Raw genomic sequence first — 19,825 nt, 5'->3', positions numbered from 1 at the left:
TTAAATGACTTTCTGGAGAGGGCAATGCTGAACCTAAAAGAACGAGTGCCTACGGGTGGAGATCTACACAGCGGGGTGATATTTGGGGTACTGGTGTAGCAGTTCCCACTTTCTTGGTGTTCCTTGGATGCTTACTACCTATGAAAAGATGCAAAAGACACAGTTTCTCCTAGCTTCTTACAAAAGCAGGTGGGAGCTGCCTCGTCCTGCACCTGAGCTCCTATTTTGAACACAGTGGCCAGCCCCCTGGTTCTGCCCCTTACAAGAGTGAGCCCCAAAGCTGCTCACTCAACCTTCTGAGGCTTACTGTCTGAATCTATAAAGTGAAAACAGTGATTCCTATTTTTCAGTTTCAGTAGGATTCAAGGAATTTGATGCAGAAGCTGGATCAATCTGATAAGTATTATTTTTATAATTTGTCCAAGACCTTCGGAAAGTGGGCAAAGGACTTCTCCCATCCCTACATGCTGGCTGTCTGTCTGCTGGCTGAGAAAGCTGATAGCACTGTGGTTTCTTCCTCAGGGAAACTCCCTCTGAATCCCACTCTTGGGTCTCTGGCTGCTGTTTCTAGTAGGACATACCCCACTGATGAAACTGTGAGCTCTTTGAGGGTAGCACTTCTTTGGGATTTCTCTTAAAATGCCTGGTGTGGCCCTGAGGATACAGGAAACATTCACCAACACAACTATTCTAACTCAACTAAATGTTGACTGAGCTTCTGTACTGTGGGGGCCAACGTGGTCTCTAAGTGAGGGTGTGGAGGAGAAGCCTAATATGTACAAGACCATTAACATTTGCACTACCCAATAAGTGTAAAAACACAAACAAACACACAAAAATCCACCGCTAGGTGTTCTCTCCGCATTTGCTCTCTTAACATCTGCCAGGTAGATGCTGTCATTCCCTCTTTCCAGAAGAGGAAACTGAAGCTCCCAGAGGAGTCATCTGCTCAAGGTTCCCAAAAGTCAGAAGAGGGGCAAAGAGGGCAAAGCCACAGCCACATGATTTCCACTTCACCCCATTAACCCCTATGCTCTTTACCTGCTCATGTTTCTCAATGTACGATTCAAACGTGCTTCTGCATGAGCCTATGAATAAATGAGTACACAAATTATTGTAACACATGACAAATTATGATTTATATTTTAATGGAAGGCCCAAAGTGTTATGGACATGCCCAGAGGCTGGTGATAACAACCTAAGGTAGAGTGGCAAAGGACTGACATACCCAATAATGGGTTGATGGGGTAGACAGAGAACGGATTACAAAGGAAGGAGGGATGTCTAGGGTCTCACCTGCCTTACAAGGCAGGGATGTCCCATTCAATCACCACCTCAGTCTGAATGCCTTACGATGGCGAGCCTACTATATCACAAGGCACTCCATCCCCCTGTGGATAATTCTCATTCTTAGAAAGGTTTTCTTTATTTTGGCCCTAAAACTACTGCCCTGGAAATGCTTAGTCTAAGTTTTACCCTCAAAGGATTAACCAAATAAATTGGTTGGTTGACTCAAGGTCTGTAATCCCTAGGGAGCACTGAACAGTCCAGATACTATTTCCATTTCCTCCTTAGGCCCTTGCAGAAGGAGGGAGGTGTGCCTGTCTAGATAGGAGGAAATGGACTGTGGTAAGAAGTGCTGGGGATGGGGTGGGGGGAGCAGGATGAAGGGGTATCTACACCTCATCTTGGCAGCCTATGGTGTAAAAGCACCAGAGCAATGCAAAACATGGAGACAAAATTAGGACAAGACGAAATTTCTGCAAGCACTTAACCCAAACCATTTCTGAGGTTCCCCTAAGAGAGAGAACTTGATTCTTTCGGTCCATTTCCATTTTTGTTCTGTCTCAGGGACTTCTTGAATTCCAATGGGGCCAGGAAGGTGCATGACCAAAATATCTAAAGAATGTCTCTTATTACAGGGTATTCAGCCTACTCTGCACATCTGGAAGTTTTGATGCCTCTGATCATGTCTGGCTATGAGACTCAAGGTTCGGGCTGGAGTAGCTTAGCCCTAACGAAATTGGGGGATCTTGTTGGAGGAGAATGGACGTGAGAGACTGGAAATTATTAGAAGCAAAGGGCTTTTACAAAACTGAAAGTAAGGGCAGTGCTCAGGAGTCTGTTTGGGGAGAATCCAAGAACTTCATGGTGTTTGCACTGTGGTGCCAACAATGGGATCTGCCTGGCTTTCTTTCTGCTTGTTTCCTCAGGGGGATTTTCCAGGTATCCACTGACCTCCAACTTTGGGATGTGACTGCATATTCCCAATCTCACTGCTGGCTTCAACGAGATCCTAACCTTAGATTCTCTACGTCTAGGCTGTGTGGCTTTGGGGAAGCCACTCCACCTCTCAGTGCCTCCAAGATAGGGGACTGGCTATGGAGGGTCCAACGCAGTGGCTGGTGGACCTCAATGGCCACTGCCCCCTCCCCCCCTCCCCTCTATCTGTTCCAGTAGTCACTCTCTAGACCCAGCTCCTACAGGGGAATGTCATGTGTGCATGCGTGTGTGTGTGTGTGTGTGTGTGTGTGTGTGTGTGTAAAGAAACAGAAAAAGAAAGAGGAAGAAGAAAGAGGACAAAGTATAAGTGTACTGGGGGGAGGTGAGGGGCACCTGGTGGACCTTAAGAATCTCTCTGGAGCTGCCTTCTCTCCTTCTCTCAAGCCATCAGCCTCTTCACTGGAAGCCCTGACAGGGTGAAAATTAACTACCAGCCTCCTCTAATCACTGCACAGGGTAATGAAGGCCATGGTTATACTTCCCCTCTTTTCTGTTGTCAGAGGGAGCTACTTTATACCCCAGGGAGAGCCTTACGCAGAATCACCAAGGCTCTGCATAGGTGTGTGTGTGCATGTGCATGTGTGTGCAGGACAGGGGCCGGGTATGAGCGACTTCTAGGCATTTGCTTCTAGTTGGGAAATTCAGAAGACTTTTGTTCTGACGCCCTCCAGGCTGCCTGCCTGGCCCTGCACCCAGCCTGTGCGACACATCCCCTCCCCTGACCCCGTATTCTCCAGTGAGCTGATCTCATTATGGCAAATTTAGTTACAGCTGAAGTCTCCTTGTAACAAAGATTATGTCCAAGCCCAGAGTAATGGAACCTAGTCGATTTCATTAAAATAAAATTGGTTACAATGAATAATTCAATAGGATGATTTTGTTTCCTCATCTCCTCTTTGTAGATCGAAGAGCTAGTATTTATAATGATTTTTCAAAATTGGATTTTTGTTTAGGAAGAGATAATCAACCATAATTCCTGACAGCCCCTCCTTACAAGGCTGAAATAATTGCCCATCGAAGTCTCCTTTCAAATGCTGGGGCTGGACAATTCTTTCTCTCCTTTTTCTCACTTTTGCAGCAAGAACGTTCGGTTGGTTCTGAAGCACAGCTGCTACCTCCGCTCTTGCTCATGTGCGATTCCAAATGCGTCAATTCCCTTGTTTGAATGATGTTTTTTAAACATTTCTAGAACTGGATGCTAGTGTTGAATTGGGAATTCCTGGCTCTATTGCTGGCCAGCCCTGTTGTCCCCAAGCAGGACCTTCCATGTCCCAGAGAGGGGATTCTTGGGCATTTTCTCTTTGTGGTACTCATTTGCATGCAGCAAGGTGTGTGTGTGTGTGTGTGTGTGTGTGTGTGTGTGTGTGTGTGTGTGCCCACGTGCACATCCGTGCTCACACATGTGTGCATGTAACTATAGACAATTAAACACATCCTGTGCTCAAAGATGAGAGGATGAAAATGAATACAACTCAAAGCTATTCTCAAAGAACGAACAGCCTAGGGGGAGCCAGACATGCACACAGGTAATTCTGGTTCAAGGTGACAGGTGCAACGAAAGAGGAATTCAGCAAGTACAGAGGTGGCACTAGATAAACCCTAGACATCCATCCGTCCATCCATCCATCCATTCATCCATTCATTCATTCTTTGAGCCATTCATTTACCAGGCTGGCACCATGCAAGATTTCTTTCAACTCTCCTCAGGGCAGTCAGAAACAAATGCAGATGAATAAATAATCTAATGCACAGAAACACAAGCAAACAGATGAATGAAAAGATGGCCAGATAAACACTGCAACTTGTAAATGAAGTGTACTTATCCTGTACCTCATCCAGTGATTTTCACTGGGTCCCAGAAGAAGGTCAAATGTCTGGTTCATCTAGAAATCAGGCCTACTACCCACACCCCCGAGTCAAGGAAGCCATATAAAAGAAGAATGGTAGGAGTAATAGCTCATCTGCAAGGCCAGGAGGCAGGGTGGCCTCTGAGATGGCCACCCGGCCTGGCAGTTGGAAGCACTGAGTCGTGTCTCGGGGAAATGGGAGTCTCGGAAGAAGGCAGGTGCTTGCTCAGCAGGATAATTGGAAAGGGGGCTCTGGGGACAGCACAGCCATCCCTAGAATCACACAAGCACTGGTGGCCCCAACCTCTTGCTCCCTCAACTAAACTGGCAGTCCCCTGGAGAAAGAACCCTGGAACATAAATAGTGCATTAGGGGACTAAGGACTGAGTCACAGCTTTTTAGAACGGGGAAGTCCTCAGAGATCATCAAGCTCAACTATCCTCTAATTTAAAGATGGCGGGAGGGGTGCCTGGGTGGCTCAGTTGGTGTCCGCCTTCAGTTCAGGTCATGGTCTCACACTTCATGAGTTTGAGCCCCGCATTGGGCTTGCTATTGTCAGCACAGAGCCCGCTTTGGATTGTGGTCCCTCTCCCCTGCCCCTCCCCTGCTCATGCTGTCTCTCTCTCAAAAAATAAACACTTAAAAAACAAAGAAACAAACAAACAAATAAAGGGGGGGAATGGGGCCCAGAGAAGCGGGAGACTAGTCTAAGGCCACACAGCAAATTGTGATAGAGTTAATTCACAGGCGAGTCCTCAAGGCGAGCACAACTTGGGACCGCCCCCAAAAAAGTAGGACTCCTCCCCAAATTTGGTCTTGCTCAATTGAATTCCACTGACATATCTAAAATGGAATTCTTTAACCAAATATGAATTATAAAATGTAGGGAAATAGGACGACAGGCTTTACCCTACTGTGATGTTCCCTGCACTTAACCATCCCATGTCTCATCCCTGACAAATCGCACTCGTGAGGCCTTGGGATTACATTTGGTTAGCAAGACGGTCAGGTGGTCACCTCCAGTGACACAACGTTTGAGAAAGGCAGCCCGGAGGGGCAGAGCAGAGATGCGGAATGTCTGCGAGAAATAGCACACGTGGCTAGGACCTTACCTGGGAGGCTGCTGGCTGGCCGATGATGACCCAGCCTGGGCACTGCTGGTCCTGATGTGATACTGAAGCATTGGACGCCCACTGATCGAGGAACCCCTGTGGCGTGTAGACCCCACAGTCCTTGATGCTAGTTTTCTGTTCAAACTCCTCACATACTCCATCACCATCATGGAAATAGCACCGGCTGGGTTCATCTGTAGGAGATGGACAGAGAAGGGAGAGAACAAATGGACATTCGTTCTTTGGTCTCAGCTGTCATCTGCAGCTGTGGGGTCAGATCAGCAGAATCTTCAGCACTGTAAAGCTCATCATCAGTAGTCATGAGGGAATATTATTTACCCTTAAAAATGAAGGAGGTTCTGCCATTTGTGACAACATGGATGAACCTGAAGGACGTTATACCAAGTGAAATAAACCAGTCGCAGAAGGACAAATACTGTATGATTCCACTTAAATGAGGATATAAAGTAGTGAAACTTATAGAAGGACAGAATAAAATGGTGGTTGCCAGGGGCTGGGGGGAGAGAGAAATGGTTGAGGGTGGAGAGTTACTGTCCGATGAGTATAAAGTTGCAGTTATACGAGATGATGTATAACTTTGCACTTACAGCTAACATTGTGCCTATGGTTATATTAAGTGTAGGTATGCTTACAAATTTAGAGGGTAGATCTTGTATTATATATGTTTTAACACACACACACACACACACACACATTCACAAACACTTCGACCTTCATTACCCCAAGTGAGCCCCACAGCAACCTTGTGAGAAAGGCACTATTATTTTAATTACTTTAGTCTTCCAGGTTAACTGGACACTGAGATCCATGTGTCTTTAAAAACTGCCCACAGTCACACGGTGTGTTAATGCCAGATCCTGGTGTCAAATTCCAGCTTTCACTTTCCAGGTTCTGGGTACGTTATCCGACACCACAGAACTTCACAGTGGCAAACTGAGGTTTTACTGAACTCCAAAGAGAATTTAGGTTTCATATAAGGAGTGAAGTGATACACTAGAGGGACTGGCTTCAGTCCCAGCTCTGTAACTAAACTTTTCTGTTACTTAAGACAAATCCCTTTTCCCCTCTGGGCTCAATCAGATAAGGGGGTTAGAGTGCTGGGACCCCAGGAACCCTTGCTGTCTACTGCTCTAGGCTCCTCAGGGCTTGTTGGATACTGTAGGAGTTCAAGTTCAAGGCCAAGTGAGTTCTCAAGCTCCCATGTAATTCAAATCACAGCAAAGATTTCTGCTTGGGACAACTTAAAGCTACAGCTGGCTACAGTGACTCTCTGCCACAAGGACAAAGATCATGGAAGCGTACAGAGCTGGCAGGTGCTTTCTGAGTAGGCAGGACCTATACGCATTGCTTGGTATTTCAGCACAGAACAATACAAGGAGAAATCAGAATGCAGCCATCTGAAGGAGACCCCCCTGCCCATCCTTTAATAACTCAAATGTCAGGTAGTCTGTGCTATTTTCCCAATACCTCTAGGCAAAACTAAATACCCCTTTCTGTGTAGGTCTCTATTTTATAAAGATCCCTACCTTAACACCTATCTGTGTCTTTATATGTACATGCTGCAGCTCCTTTGAAAGACTGAGCTTCTTGAAATCCAATCCCTATGTCATGTCTCTGGGTGAACTTATAAATATCATCCCAACAAGTATACTTTGAGACTGACAGGGATGTCCAGGCAATAGGCACATTTCCTAGGAAAATCTGAATATTGTCCTGGCCAAATCGGAGCATATGGTCACCCTAAGGATACTGCTTGATCTAGGACATCCTTCCCCTATTTACTCCAAAATAATGGACTGGAGCCCCATTTCCAATCAGGAATTGACTTTTACCCCTCATATCAGCTGGAGAACTTTGTACAATTAGCTTCACTCTTCAGCCTCTGGCTTCCTATCTGTAATATAGAAACAATTGTCCTAAATACTGTAATAATGTTGTATGGTGACAGATGGCCACTATATTTATCATGGTTAGCATTGAGCAATGTACAGAATTGTTGAATTGATATGTTGTGCCCCTGAAACTAAAATAACATTGTATGTTAATTATACTTCAATTAAAACAAAAAGATAGAAATGATCGTCTCAGCCAAGACAACTCTCAGGATAGCCACAGAACTCTCATAGGAAGTGGACGTAAACATGCTTTGTACATTGTAAAATAAGAGAAAAAATGTTCAAGAGAAAAAATGTTCTTTTAAGGGGTCAAGTTTATTTATAGCTGGCTGAATGGAATCACCTAGTACTCACTTAAAACACTTCGTCCAGCATTCCCCCCAAATAGGAAAAGCTAGGGTCAAGTAGAATTAAAACTTGGGATTTCTAGGATGCTATCAGCAAAAGGAGTCCGTGAATTCAGGGGCAGCAGAATGTTGAGCCCCTTCCAAGCTCCAAAATCCCTTGTTTATTTCAGCAAACAGTTTACATAGCGAAATACTATCAAAAGAGCCAGAATAAATCAATTCATTATAATTCAATTATTTAAGGATGAGCCTGAGCCAGCAGAGGACTCCAGTGACCAGTAGCATGCCTGGCAGGCAAGCATGGAGAGAATACAGACTCAGCACTTCTCAGGAGCTCCAACCTCTTGGTGAATGTGGCCAACTTACATATAGTAAAACTTAGACCCAATCTGAGAGTGACCAGCCATTAATCCAGACTTTACTCTTTCAAAACTCAATAAAGGGAATTATAAAAAGCACAGGATTTGGCATCAGACAAATAGGACTTAAATAAAGTAACCTAGCCTCTCTGAACTTCATTTTCTCATCCAAAAAATAACGGGGACAATGATGTTTACCCAGTGTTGTTGCACTGATCTCATGAGATGACAGGTACAACGTCAGCATCTTCACTCATTTTGCTAATGGGAAACTGAGAGCCGCAGGCGGTAAGGAGTCTGCTTCCAGATCACAGAGGGGCATGGTCGAAGAGTTAGAAGTAAGAGCCTGGCCCTTTTATACCCAGCAGCGAAATGTGCTACACACCCCATGCTATCTCCACAGAATAATGAAAGCACCTCCTTCTGAGGAGAAGATTGTGGGGTTGCTTGACTGAAGACAGGTAGGGTAAGATTATAATATCATATAAGATCTATTCTCCAACATGACTTCATTCACTTCCTCAGCAAAAAGACCTTAGAGTGGCAGGAATGGGGGCTACAGCTGAGTTCTCATGAAGGCTAACTTCTTCCTGATTATGTTTAAGACCTCAATATTTCTGTCTGCTTGGACTCAGAAGAACCAGGGAATGGTGGAGAGGTGAGGGTAGGCACAGAAGGTAAATAAGTCGCAAGGTAGTTAGGTATGTGATAGATGATAGATAGATAGGCAGCCAAGCAGGCAGACAGGGACAGTTAAAAGAGAGATAGGAGGTGGTGGGAGGAGTGAGAAAAAGTGAGTGAGTGAGTCAAAGAAAGAGAGAAAGAGAGAGAATAGATATGCCTGGTTTCTCCCCCAAGGTTCTGCTGACATAGCTACTATGAGCCACTTTTTGAAATAACATCCTTGGACTCTGCTATTCATTTTCTCTTGCTACTAGAGTCCCGGGGGCCCTTCAGCTACATCTGCCAGTCTACATCTGGGGAATTTTTCTCTCCCGCTCTACTCCCATGCCCCAAGCACCGTGGAGAACAGAGCGAGGAATGGAATAAAAATGTGTGGCCAGGAAAAACAAAGACAGCAACAACAACACAATAAAACAAAACTGGCCTTCCTGTTTTCATTACACAAATTTACTTGGTACTTTTTGAACACTTTATGCTGGTAGCTGAGCAGGTTGTAGTCAATACCAAGGTCAAATGACCACCCTGCCACCTGCCTTCCATGTAGTAGATAGGTGTCATTGATAATAACGCATCCCCTGGATGGAGTAATGTGAAAGCTGACTAGACTCTCAAATAATTGTTGAATGGATGAATGAACAAATGAATGAATGAAATTCAGCACTTCCAATGCACATACTCCTAGTCCAGCATAGTTTAGACTCTTTACCCTTTGAGAAGCTTCTTTGGGCAGGGTCTGAGGGTAGAGAGAAAGAGATTAGATGGCAGCTGTGACTGGCTTACAGTAGGATTGCACTGGACAGTCTGATTTCTCTACATCACCCCACGTTCCCCTGACATAAGAGACCTCCTTGTCTCAGACACCCCTTTTCATGCAGTGGCACATTTAGAAACCTGCTCTATCCAGCTAGTGGACTTTATGTGGGGGGGGGGGGGGGCAGGCATTGCCAAGTCTGTCATCCCCAGTTGAGCTTTTCTTTGCTAGATACTTTTTTTTTCCTTTTGGAAGAAATGCGGTCAGCCCCAGGAGCCCGAGGCAGATGGACTCTCTGTAAGTGGACAGACACAGAGGATGCCACTTCTCATTGGCTTAATTTTCAATTCCCATCTGTCTGGAGCATCAGGATGAAATGCCATGCTTCTGCATTCCTGAGGCTTGTCTGAAGGACACTATTTGAGATAGTCAGAGATTACCGCCCCTGGTTGAAAGTGTGGAAGCCAAGTCTTAGGAAAATGAGATGAGTTTACCTTGGCATGTAAGCAAAGGCTGGGTTTTAGGCTATTGTCAAGTGTTCTTGTCCTTAAAGCCAGAAACCCTGGATTGAAGCCTCTAAATCTGTCCATGATTACCAGGTAATCTTGAATATATTTACTTACAGTGGAACTAGTTCAACCCAACTGGGGGACACTAATTAACTTAGCTTGATTAGACGCATTGTGAATTAGCAACACCACTAGAATTCTTGGGGTGAATGAATAAAATAGCTAAAGAGTCCATTACTGGAAAAGGGAGAATGGACTTAAATCGCTCATGTCAGCTGAGTACAAGATCTTAGGATGATTTCCACTAGACCTCACATCAAGAATCTTGAAGACCAGACAGTCACAAGCTATTGGCCACTGAAAAAATGAACGTAAGCCACTGTGTTCTTCAAACAAGACCAGAGATAATGTGTATTCTTCAGGAGAGTGGGATAATTTAGCAGATTTGGGCTATCATTAGTCTACCCCAAATACATATCTGCCCATACCATGCTTCACATATATAATGCTTTGACAGATCCCTCTGTTTATGGAGGAGATCCTTTTCTTTAGCTTGGCATAGAAGACCCTCCACAACTGATCTGTCCTGCAGTTTTCTAAACCAGCACACTTCCCATCATTCTGCCATGCTCTCACAAGTGTTCTTTCCTCTGCCTGGGATGTAGTTCTCATTTTTCCTTTACTAATTCCTGCCAGTTCTTCAGATGTGACTAAAAGTGTCTCCTCCAACATGGTGGGTCCATCCTCCCTTCTCTTCCACAGACTCCCATCCTGGCTGGATTAGAGGACCTTCCTCTGTGCTCCCTCTTACAATTCCCAGATTCCACCCCACCCCCATCCAGCTTTTGTCAATCTGTCTATGAACAAGACCTTCTTTCAGCCCTGTCCCAGCAGGCAGGGAGTATCTCTGGGTACAAAATTGCTGACTCTCATATCTGTATTCCCAACTCATAGCATAGTACCTAGAGTGAAGGGGGTACCCGACAAATGGCTGAGGAATATATGAGCAGATGAATGACAGATGAAAACCAATGAATGCCTCATAATTAAATACATTATTACCAGTTTCTGCATGTTCTAAACTAAGCATACTCTTGTGTGATGTGACTACTGGCCATACCATGAGAGTACTGCAAACCAGATTTCATCAGAGTTATCTTCCTTCAGTTTAATGACATATTTTTGTCTAAAAGTTTATTAGCTTCACTATCAAATGTCTTCAAACTTTGGGATTGACTGCAGTTATTCTAAAACAAACCCCCCCTCCCACACACAGTGGTTGTCTTGCAAACATATCCATAATGCCCCACTGGGACTAAGAATCCAGTAATCTTTTTGCAATTATTTCAGCAATGAATGGGTAACAAATAAGAGGCATCAAAACTTTCTGGAGATTTAGGAGTGTGGGCTGTTATTATCCCCAGCTAAGATAGCTTCTAACCTTTCAATGAGAACTGCAGAAGAGAACCAATTCACGTAACCAATATTTATTTACTCAGTATCTGTTCTGTGTCTGGGCTTGTACTATGGATACAATGAATCAGACTGGGCTCCTCCCTTGTGGGTGGAATCAATACTATTTGGGAAAACAGGGAAAGGCTTCCCAAGAAGATGGTTTGGGGCAGCATCTTGGAGGAAGAAAAGAATTTGGGCATTTGAAAGGGAAAGTATGAACAATGGATGAGCCTCAATCAATATATGTGTCTATGAGGAACCTGTCAAGGTTAGAGCTAAAGGCGAATGATGGGTCCTAGAAGTGATGAACTGAAAAGCTGATCTGAGGCCAGACTAAAGAAGAATTGCAATGCCATGTCGAGGTATTTAAATTTTACTGTTTAGAAATAGGGAGGCTTTGAAGATTTTTCTGAACAGGAAAACCTGTGATTTTCACACTTCTAGAGGCAGTGAAGTGTAAGACCTGATTTTGTTTGGCAGGTGTGCCATTTATTATTTATGGACTTTGGGGAAATTACTTAGAATTTCTAGACCTTGTTTTCTTCATGAATAACGACTGAAGGATTGAATATTTACTATCATGCCCACATCACTTAACAATACATGCAATTGTATAATCACCAAAAATTTTTGCTTAATTGCTTCTATGTGCTAGGTACTGTGATAAACTGTAGGTACAGAATAGTAAATAAATCATCCATGACCTTCACCCCATGGGACTTACAGCCTAGTGGTAAATGTAGATGAAGCACTCAGGACATAACAGGTGATCAGTAAATGGCCTATGACAATGATGATGATCTTGGAGCTGAAAGCAATTATTTCATTTCATATATGGCAAAGCTGAGGTTTACAGAATTGAAGTGATTTGCCTTTAGAGAACACCTCTAGTAGAGACAAGACTAGAACACTGGTTCTTGAATACAATGCCTTTTCTATTGCCCCATGCCAATTTATCAGACTGGGTTTTCAGTATATAATTCTGGTAACAAAATAGTTTGTCACCCTTAACTAAGTTTCAATATTCCTTTTGGGAATCTCTGATTTCACTCTTCGCAATATCCCTAGTATGGGCTAACTGTCTGTAGTCTGAGAAGCTACTGGGGTGACCAAGTCTCTGACCCATTGAGGGGAAAAACTCTCTTCAGATGGGGAGATGACAATTTTGAGTAATAGGAGATGTAATAAGTAATAAAACTCAGGAAGTAAGCAAATAATTTGAATGCACACTCTCCTGAGAACGGCTACCTTCCAAAGGTTGGATTTACCTGTGTTTGTAACCTTCTTGTTTATGAAGATGGGTCAGCTTCTGAGAAATTAGTATCTGCTTCTATTTCCAGCTGAAGGAACAGTGATTGGCATTAGAATATTCTTTTAGTTCAATGATTACTATTTTTTGTATTTTTTAAATACCAGAAAAAAATAATGCTTTTAAAATCAGCTGTTTGTTTAGGGATGGGTCCAACCACAACAAGCTGCATGCCACATAACAATTCATCCAAACAACAACAAAGGACCAAAAAATGCACAATCTTTGTGTCCAAATAATAGCTTCTTGGAATGGAAAACTGGAGAACTTAACTCCTGAAGGTTTACAAAGGGGAAGCTTGGTGGGGAGGTGGGGGTGGCAATGTTGGCATGTGTCTCCTCTGGAACAGAAATAGCTGCACTTTACATTGCCTGTGTTTCAAAGGCTTCATGTCAAACCCACATTGCTGACCTCATTTAATTTTATTCAAACTGGGGTTTGTTCTTAACCTCCTCAACCAGATCAGCTTGTCTAGAGTGCAGAAGACAGGATGGTGAACAGCCTCTAAAGAACCATGCATCCACTAACAAATTTAAGATGCTGGTTAGGTCTACTGAATCTGAGGAGCTTAAGTTGGTTTTGGGTTCCTCCATGGCTTGGCCATACACCAAAGTGGGCCAAAAATTGCTTCCTGTGTTTCACTGTGACAACCAGGCATCATCTAGCAAGTGGAAAACACTAGGAAAAGAAAGTCGAGTTTGGATGTAGTCTCACATTAGCATACATGTTCCACACCCAGACCTATCACGGGGAGCATCCTGCAGGGGACAGCTTGGTCCTCTGTCCACTTGGCCCTTACAACCCTCTCATGACTGGCTTGGGTCTTCCCCATTTCCTAGGAGTGATGAATCTAAAGTGATTAATCAATGAATAATTCATCTAGAACCATGCTTGAAATACTTAGTTGACTTTTGCAAACGTTGAACTTCCCTACCTAGCACTCAAATCCTTTCATAGGGTACCTCCAATTTTCCTGTCAATTCTCATTCCCAACTATAACTCCACCCTCAAATGCACAGTTTCTTCCCAGAACTCACAGCTCAGAGCTTCTGTCCTTTTGTCTTTAGTCTGAAAGGCTAGTTTCTGCCTGAGTCTTCCATCAAGATTTGACTCTGACATCTTTAGCTCCATGAAGCCTCATCTGTCACACTTTGGTATTGCAATGTGTCCAGATGAACCAACCCCCTTTCTTTTCTACATCACTATTCTCGCCTTCCAAACCAGCAAAATGGGATATGGCCTATATAAAAATGTTAATTAAAAAAATACAAAAATAAAGAAAATCCTCTTTTCATTCCACATCTCCATACCACTATGTCTTGTACTTCACAGTTCTCTTTCCATGATTCACAGTAGACTTTACTGAGAGTTATCTGTACTTAAACTGCCCACTTCTTGCCTACAATTCACTCTTCAGTTCTCTCCAATCTCACTTCTGTACTCACAGCTTCACCAGAATCAATCTTGTCAATGGTGATCACCACTGACCTCAAGGTAGCTAAAACCGTAACATCAAAATCCTCATCTTGCTAGATTCCCTTGAAGCATATAAAGAAGTACCCCCGCCCTTTCTTCCTGAAGCACTCCCTCATGGACTCCATGGCATGTGCCATCCCATTTCCTTCTGGCTCTCAGCTCATTCCACATAGGCTCATTCACTGCTTTCTGCTTCCCTAAATCTCTGGCAGGTGTCTGGGTCAGGTCTTGGGCCCCCTTTCTTATCCATCCACATTGTGTCCTTCACTTCTAATTCTTCAACAAAAACATTAGAACATCTATGTGCCAATGACTCAAATATTTCTTTAGAAATGACCTCTTCTCTGAGTCTTAACTGCCTACAATGACATCTCTAAGTATCTATTTAAGGACATCTGCATGGTTCAGATGGTTGAGCATCTGACTCTTGATTTCAGCCCAGGCTATGATCCCAGGGTTGTGGGATCAAGCCCCATGTCGGGCTGCATGCTGAGCAGGGAGCCTGCTTGGGATTCTGTTTCTCTTCCTCTTCCCCTCTCTCCCACTCACTCTCTCTTTCTCTAAAATAAACTTTAAAAAATCTATTTAAAGGCATCACGAAATCATAATGTCTAAAGCAGAAGTAATGGTTTCTCCCCACATGCTTTTCTTGCCCATCCTAGTAAATGACAACATTGCCCAACAGTGGCCAGACCAAAACTGAGTCATCTCTCCCATTTGTCAGCCCACCCTCCAACCCCATATAAAGTCCCTGAGCATATCCTGTACACTCTTTCATCTTGGGATACTCCAAAAAGCTCCACTTTCGTTCCATCGCTGCCGCATCTCATTCCTCCATCCCCATTAGAGCATACATAACACCTTGCTGTATTTCCTTCATACTATCATTCACGATCTAAAAACAAATTTGATTTATTATTGTTTCCTCACCACCTGCCCCATGTGACATAGGTTTCATGGAAGCACACTTCAACATGCACATCCTTCTTTAGGACCAGGAAAACCATCTCACTCTATTATGTAACTAACATTTGAGAAAAAATGAATGAGTGGATGAATGAGTGAATATGTACAGCTCTTGGACTGTGAGACATTTCTGAGCTGCCTCCAGTGTTACTTCTATTTACATCTCTAATTCTTAGGACAATGACATTCTAATAGCAGATGCTCGGTAAATGATGAGTCTTTTTGGAGTTTTAGAATCTCTGTTACTGATTGTATTGAAGGGACCTCAAACCTGACTTGAATCTGCTTCAGTAGATTATACTAAAGAAAGATTTTTATGAAAATATTAATTAGAATGAGATCATATTATAAATTCAAGCACACATTGGGAGGAAAAAAAATCCAATTCCATCTAAAGCAGCCCATAATATTTTTTCCCCCATGAGACATTCTGCCTCACCATCTGTCCTAAATATTATTTTATTTTCTTTCTTAACTGAATTTGCAAAGAAATGGAACATCTGGATGGAAAAGGTGCTGCATACTGGGCTGAAATTTAATAAAGAGATGTGATGGTCTTATGAATTGGAACTTGAAGATACATTTACATCACCTTGAATTTGCTATAGTTATTTGAACGGCCTAAAGAGATCGTAAACAAAGATAGTGACCCTAATAAGTGAGAAGGCATTCAATAGAGCACGATGCTCAAAGCCCTGAAAGATTTTCAGCTGGGTCTCTTTTGGGTTCCAATGCTATCTCATGATATGGGAGAGGAGGTAAAATTCAGTCCCACAATGAATTATGTAGTGGCCACAAAATAGGCAGGCATTCTAAGCACAGTCAGGAGGGAGAGTGATACCCTAGGACCCAAAGGCCTTTAAAAGTATGAGCAGGAAATAACAGAATGAAATTTGTTTTGGATAACATAAGCTAATAATAAATGGAGAAAAGCAATCTGAAGCATTCATATGCAGAGAATGGACAAAAGTGACACAAAAGGGTGATGACGGTAACAAAGTATCAGTGGTTGTTATGTGATCTCGTCACCCCACACCAAAAATAAATAAGTGAAAAAGTAGGAAAGAAAGAAAGAAAGAAAGAAAGAAACAAACAAACAAACAAACAAGAATGGGACCCTTTCTCAAAATCATCAGTTTGATCAAGAGAATGTGAGTCTAGAAGAGATGCTCTCTCACTTCCCTCTCTGGGCTGCGATTTCGCTTCTACAGAGTAAGAGAGTTACGTCAAGTGGCTTTATGATCCCCTTCAACTGAGTCGTTCTAATCAAGTATTTAGTTCTTGATTTTACCCCCTTTAATCATTAAACCAGGTTTGCAGTCTGAAGATGGGGAAATGTTAGCAAAATGAAAACAGAGAATGGTACAGTTGAAACCATTCTGAGAAACAGGACAGGACTACAGCAAACAGAACAGGAAATCAAAATTTGAAGCTCACCTCTGTCACTAACTTACTCTTCGGTACCAGTAACACAGAATCATCATTCTGGGTTTTGGTCTTTGTGTCAATAAGTAAGTATCTTTGTGTCAATTAGTATCTTTAATGTCCATTTATTTTTGAGCGAGTGAGAGAGAGAGAGAGGGTGAGAGAGAGAGAGAGAGTAAAGGTGGGAGAGGGGCGCAAAGAACCCGAAGCAGGCTCCAAGTTGACAACAGAGAGCAATGATGCAGGACTCAAACTTGTGAACTGCCATGACGTGAGCTGAAGTCAGATGCTTAACCGACTGAGCCACCCAGGCATCCATTCCTACCCATTTTAGAAAGTGGTTGTAATGATCAGATAAGACATTATGACAAATACTCAGACACGTGATTGTTTTCACATTTTCTTAACACAGATACAATCTGGAGCTCATCTCCCAAATCATCAGGTGGCTTTCTCGACTCACTGTCTTAGCCTTAGCTTCATGTCACCTGCTCTGTGAGGCCTTTTCTAACCATGCTGCCTCCGCTCCAGTGTCTGCAGGCTATCCCACTATTCAATTTCACTTTCCACAGAGCATTCGTTGCTTCAAAAGTTTACTTGGAGAGCCTGGGTGGCTCGGTCAGGCCTCCGACTCTTGACTCCAGTTCAGGTCACGATCTCACGGTTGTGAGATCAAGCCCCATGTTGTGCTCTGTACTGACGGTGTGCAGCCTGCTTGGGATTCTCTCTCTCCTCTCTCTGCCCCCACCCTGCCTGCATGTGAGCATTCTCTCTCCCCTGCCCTCAAAATAAATAAATAAATACACATTAAAAAAAATAAAGTTTACTTGGTTACTGCATTCTCTCTAAATAGAATGGCAGCTCTTTGGGAGCAGAAACATAGGCTGTTTTGCCCGAGACTACATTTCAAATTCCAGGACACAGAAGACAATCAGTTAATACTGCTGAACGCATGAGTGTGTAGCACCACAAGGATCTCTAGAAATGATCTAGTCCACGTGCCTCCTTTTGCAAATGTGGCAACTAAGAATCAGAAAGGTTAAGTGACTCACTGAATGCTGTACAGTTAATTGCTATAGGCGAAGGGTTTGGGTTGGCTAATCAAGGCTCATTATATAAATATTGGGGAGCTGTGATTTCAAAAAGAAACTGGTCTGTGAGAAATAGGTGTATATAAAGAGAACACAACGCATCCAAACAAAAGTCAGTATGGGCACACACGCGTATCCTTCAAGTCCGTAAAATAAACAGCTTACCAATCTTAGGGCATCCTCACGTTTCCAGAGAAGAGAGACTTCTGGGCAAGTGGATGCTATGTTAAATAACGGTAGCCAAGGAATTGAGGATGAATCAGGGCACCACATGAAAACCAAGCCAGTCACCCCAGTCTGGCACAGCTGATTGTGACTAAGGTGACCGCAGTATGCTGGGTTCTTGGTGGGGTTCCCATGCAAGAAATTGGAGTGTCAAAATGGATCCCTCCCACCAGAGCCCTGATTGGTTTGGCCCACTTTGAAGACCATCCTCCTGCCATATGGTTCAGATAAGTCCAAAAGATGAGGCATTCAAGCCACAGAGGCCTCCACCTCCAAGTTGGTGAGATGCGCCACACTGCTCTAAAGGGCAGAAGCCAACTCAACGGGCAGAAACGTACTCGGGTAAGTTTTCATTACCTTACATGATGGGTGGGCTCCTCTTCTGCCCTTGAAAGAGGATTTTATGTTAATTTGAATCTGTATGCTCTTTGATTCGTATTGTTGAACTGCATTTTGTTCTTACAGTAATGTATATATACGCCTCTCCCTTCTCCCAATAAGGATAAAAAGAGGGAAGGAAAGGAAGGAAGGAAGGAAGGAAGGAAGGAAGGAAGGAAGGAAGGAAGGGAAGGGAAGGGAAGAAGGAAGGAGGGGCAGGGGAAATTGGTCCCAAATTTTCACCCGGAACATTTAAAAATATCCATCAAAACCTGTTTTGTTTTGTTTTGTTTTTTTATCAGAAATGATAAGGGTCAGCATAATTACTCATGCACAGAAAACATTCTAAGGAGTAGTGGTCGCTCCGACATCACTTTCTACTAACTGGAGAAGGGGATTGCCCAAATAAGACATGTAATTGCAGACTGCATAACTGGCTGTAGATTCCAGAACAGAGCTCAGAGAAGCTCCCTGTGGTTCCCAGATGACTGGGCAGACCAGTTTGGGGCCACTGAGGACCCTACATATTGTCAGAGAATGGGGCCCAAAGCAGGTACCATCACTGAGCAATATTCCTATGTATGAAGATGTTTAACTTCAAGAAGAGAAGTCTCAGGGGGGACACGGCAGAAAATTCCTCTAACAAACTGCAGCTGGTCTGAAAGTGAAATTGGCTGCCTCAGAAGACACTGGTATTCAGTCAACATTTTCCGACGGAGGTTTGATGATCATTGACAAGGCATAATCTGGCCCCTGCCTGCTTCTGCAGCCTTCTCTTTCTTCTCTAGTGTACCCCAGTCTCAGCTCAGACAGGCTCAATGTGGCTGCTTCCAGAATGGACTACATTCCCCCCAATTTCCAGCACTGCTTTGCCTCTGTCTAGCCTCCACTCATCTTTAGCCATTATGTGACCACTCACTCCTCTGCAAAATCTCTCTGGCACTCCACTCCAGGCGGGGGGTGGGGGTGGTGAGGGTCGCCTGCCCCTATGTCTTCCCAGGGCATCCTCTACCTCTCTAATTAAAATTTTAGCTACCAGGTAGTAAGTGTATTTGCCAAATGAATAATCAGACTTGGTAACTGCCAGGCACTATGTTAAATGTTTTCCAATATGTAATGTCATTTAATCCTAGAAGAGCCCTATGGGTTTGTCTGGTGTTGCTATTATCCCCATTTAACAGACAAGGAAATTCATGCATCAAGAGGGTAAGTCATTAGCTTCACATAAGGTTTCACAAGCTGTAGGAGCAAAAATCCAATCCTGACTAGTTGGATTCCACAATCCATGCCCCTCCGTCCGCCCATGCTGCCCAGTTCACGTCTTATGTGTGGAAGTGGACACTGAGAGGGATCTAAAGAGACAAGCGAATCTGATTCTGTCCGAGATGCCCTGCCATTCTGTGTTATTGGAGGCCCAGGGGTCTGACAGAGCTGTGGTCACGCCCCTGCACTATACTTAAGGAGCTGGGTGTCCATGAACAGCACACTTCACCTCTGTGTCCCGGTTTCCTCTTGGGCTAATCCGTGCAATAACGAGTATTTTCCCAGATGTTAGGAGGATGAACCTAGAAGCTGTATGGAAGGCACCTGGCGTGGCATCCAGCATGAAAAAAAAAAAAAAAAAAAAAAGATTCCGTGAAGGACCAGGAAGTCTCCCTTTCCCTAAAGGAAGCAATCCGTCTCTGCTATTCT

General features: G+C 43.6%; 1 protein-coding gene across 1 annotated transcript in view; it reads right to left on the bottom strand.

Annotated features, from left to right (window-relative positions):
• PAPPA (pappalysin 1) overlaps nt 1-19,825 on the bottom strand; it is a 240,756-nt gene that overhangs the window by 92,143 nt on the left and 128,788 nt on the right. Inside the window, exon 10 of the mRNA XM_042913034.1 lies at nt 5,243-5,436. Coding sequence (XP_042768968.1) covers nt 5,243-5,436 — 194 coding nt within the window. The remainder of the gene's footprint in view (nt 1-5,242; nt 5,437-19,825) is intronic.

This window comes from Panthera leo, chromosome D4 (assembly GCF_018350215.1).
Source record: "Panthera leo isolate Ple1 chromosome D4, P.leo_Ple1_pat1.1, whole genome shotgun sequence".
Lineage (NCBI taxonomy): Eukaryota > Metazoa > Chordata > Mammalia > Carnivora > Felidae > Panthera > Panthera leo.
Note: the sequence above shows the minus strand (reverse complement) of the source record. Positions and strands in the feature narration are given on the sequence as shown.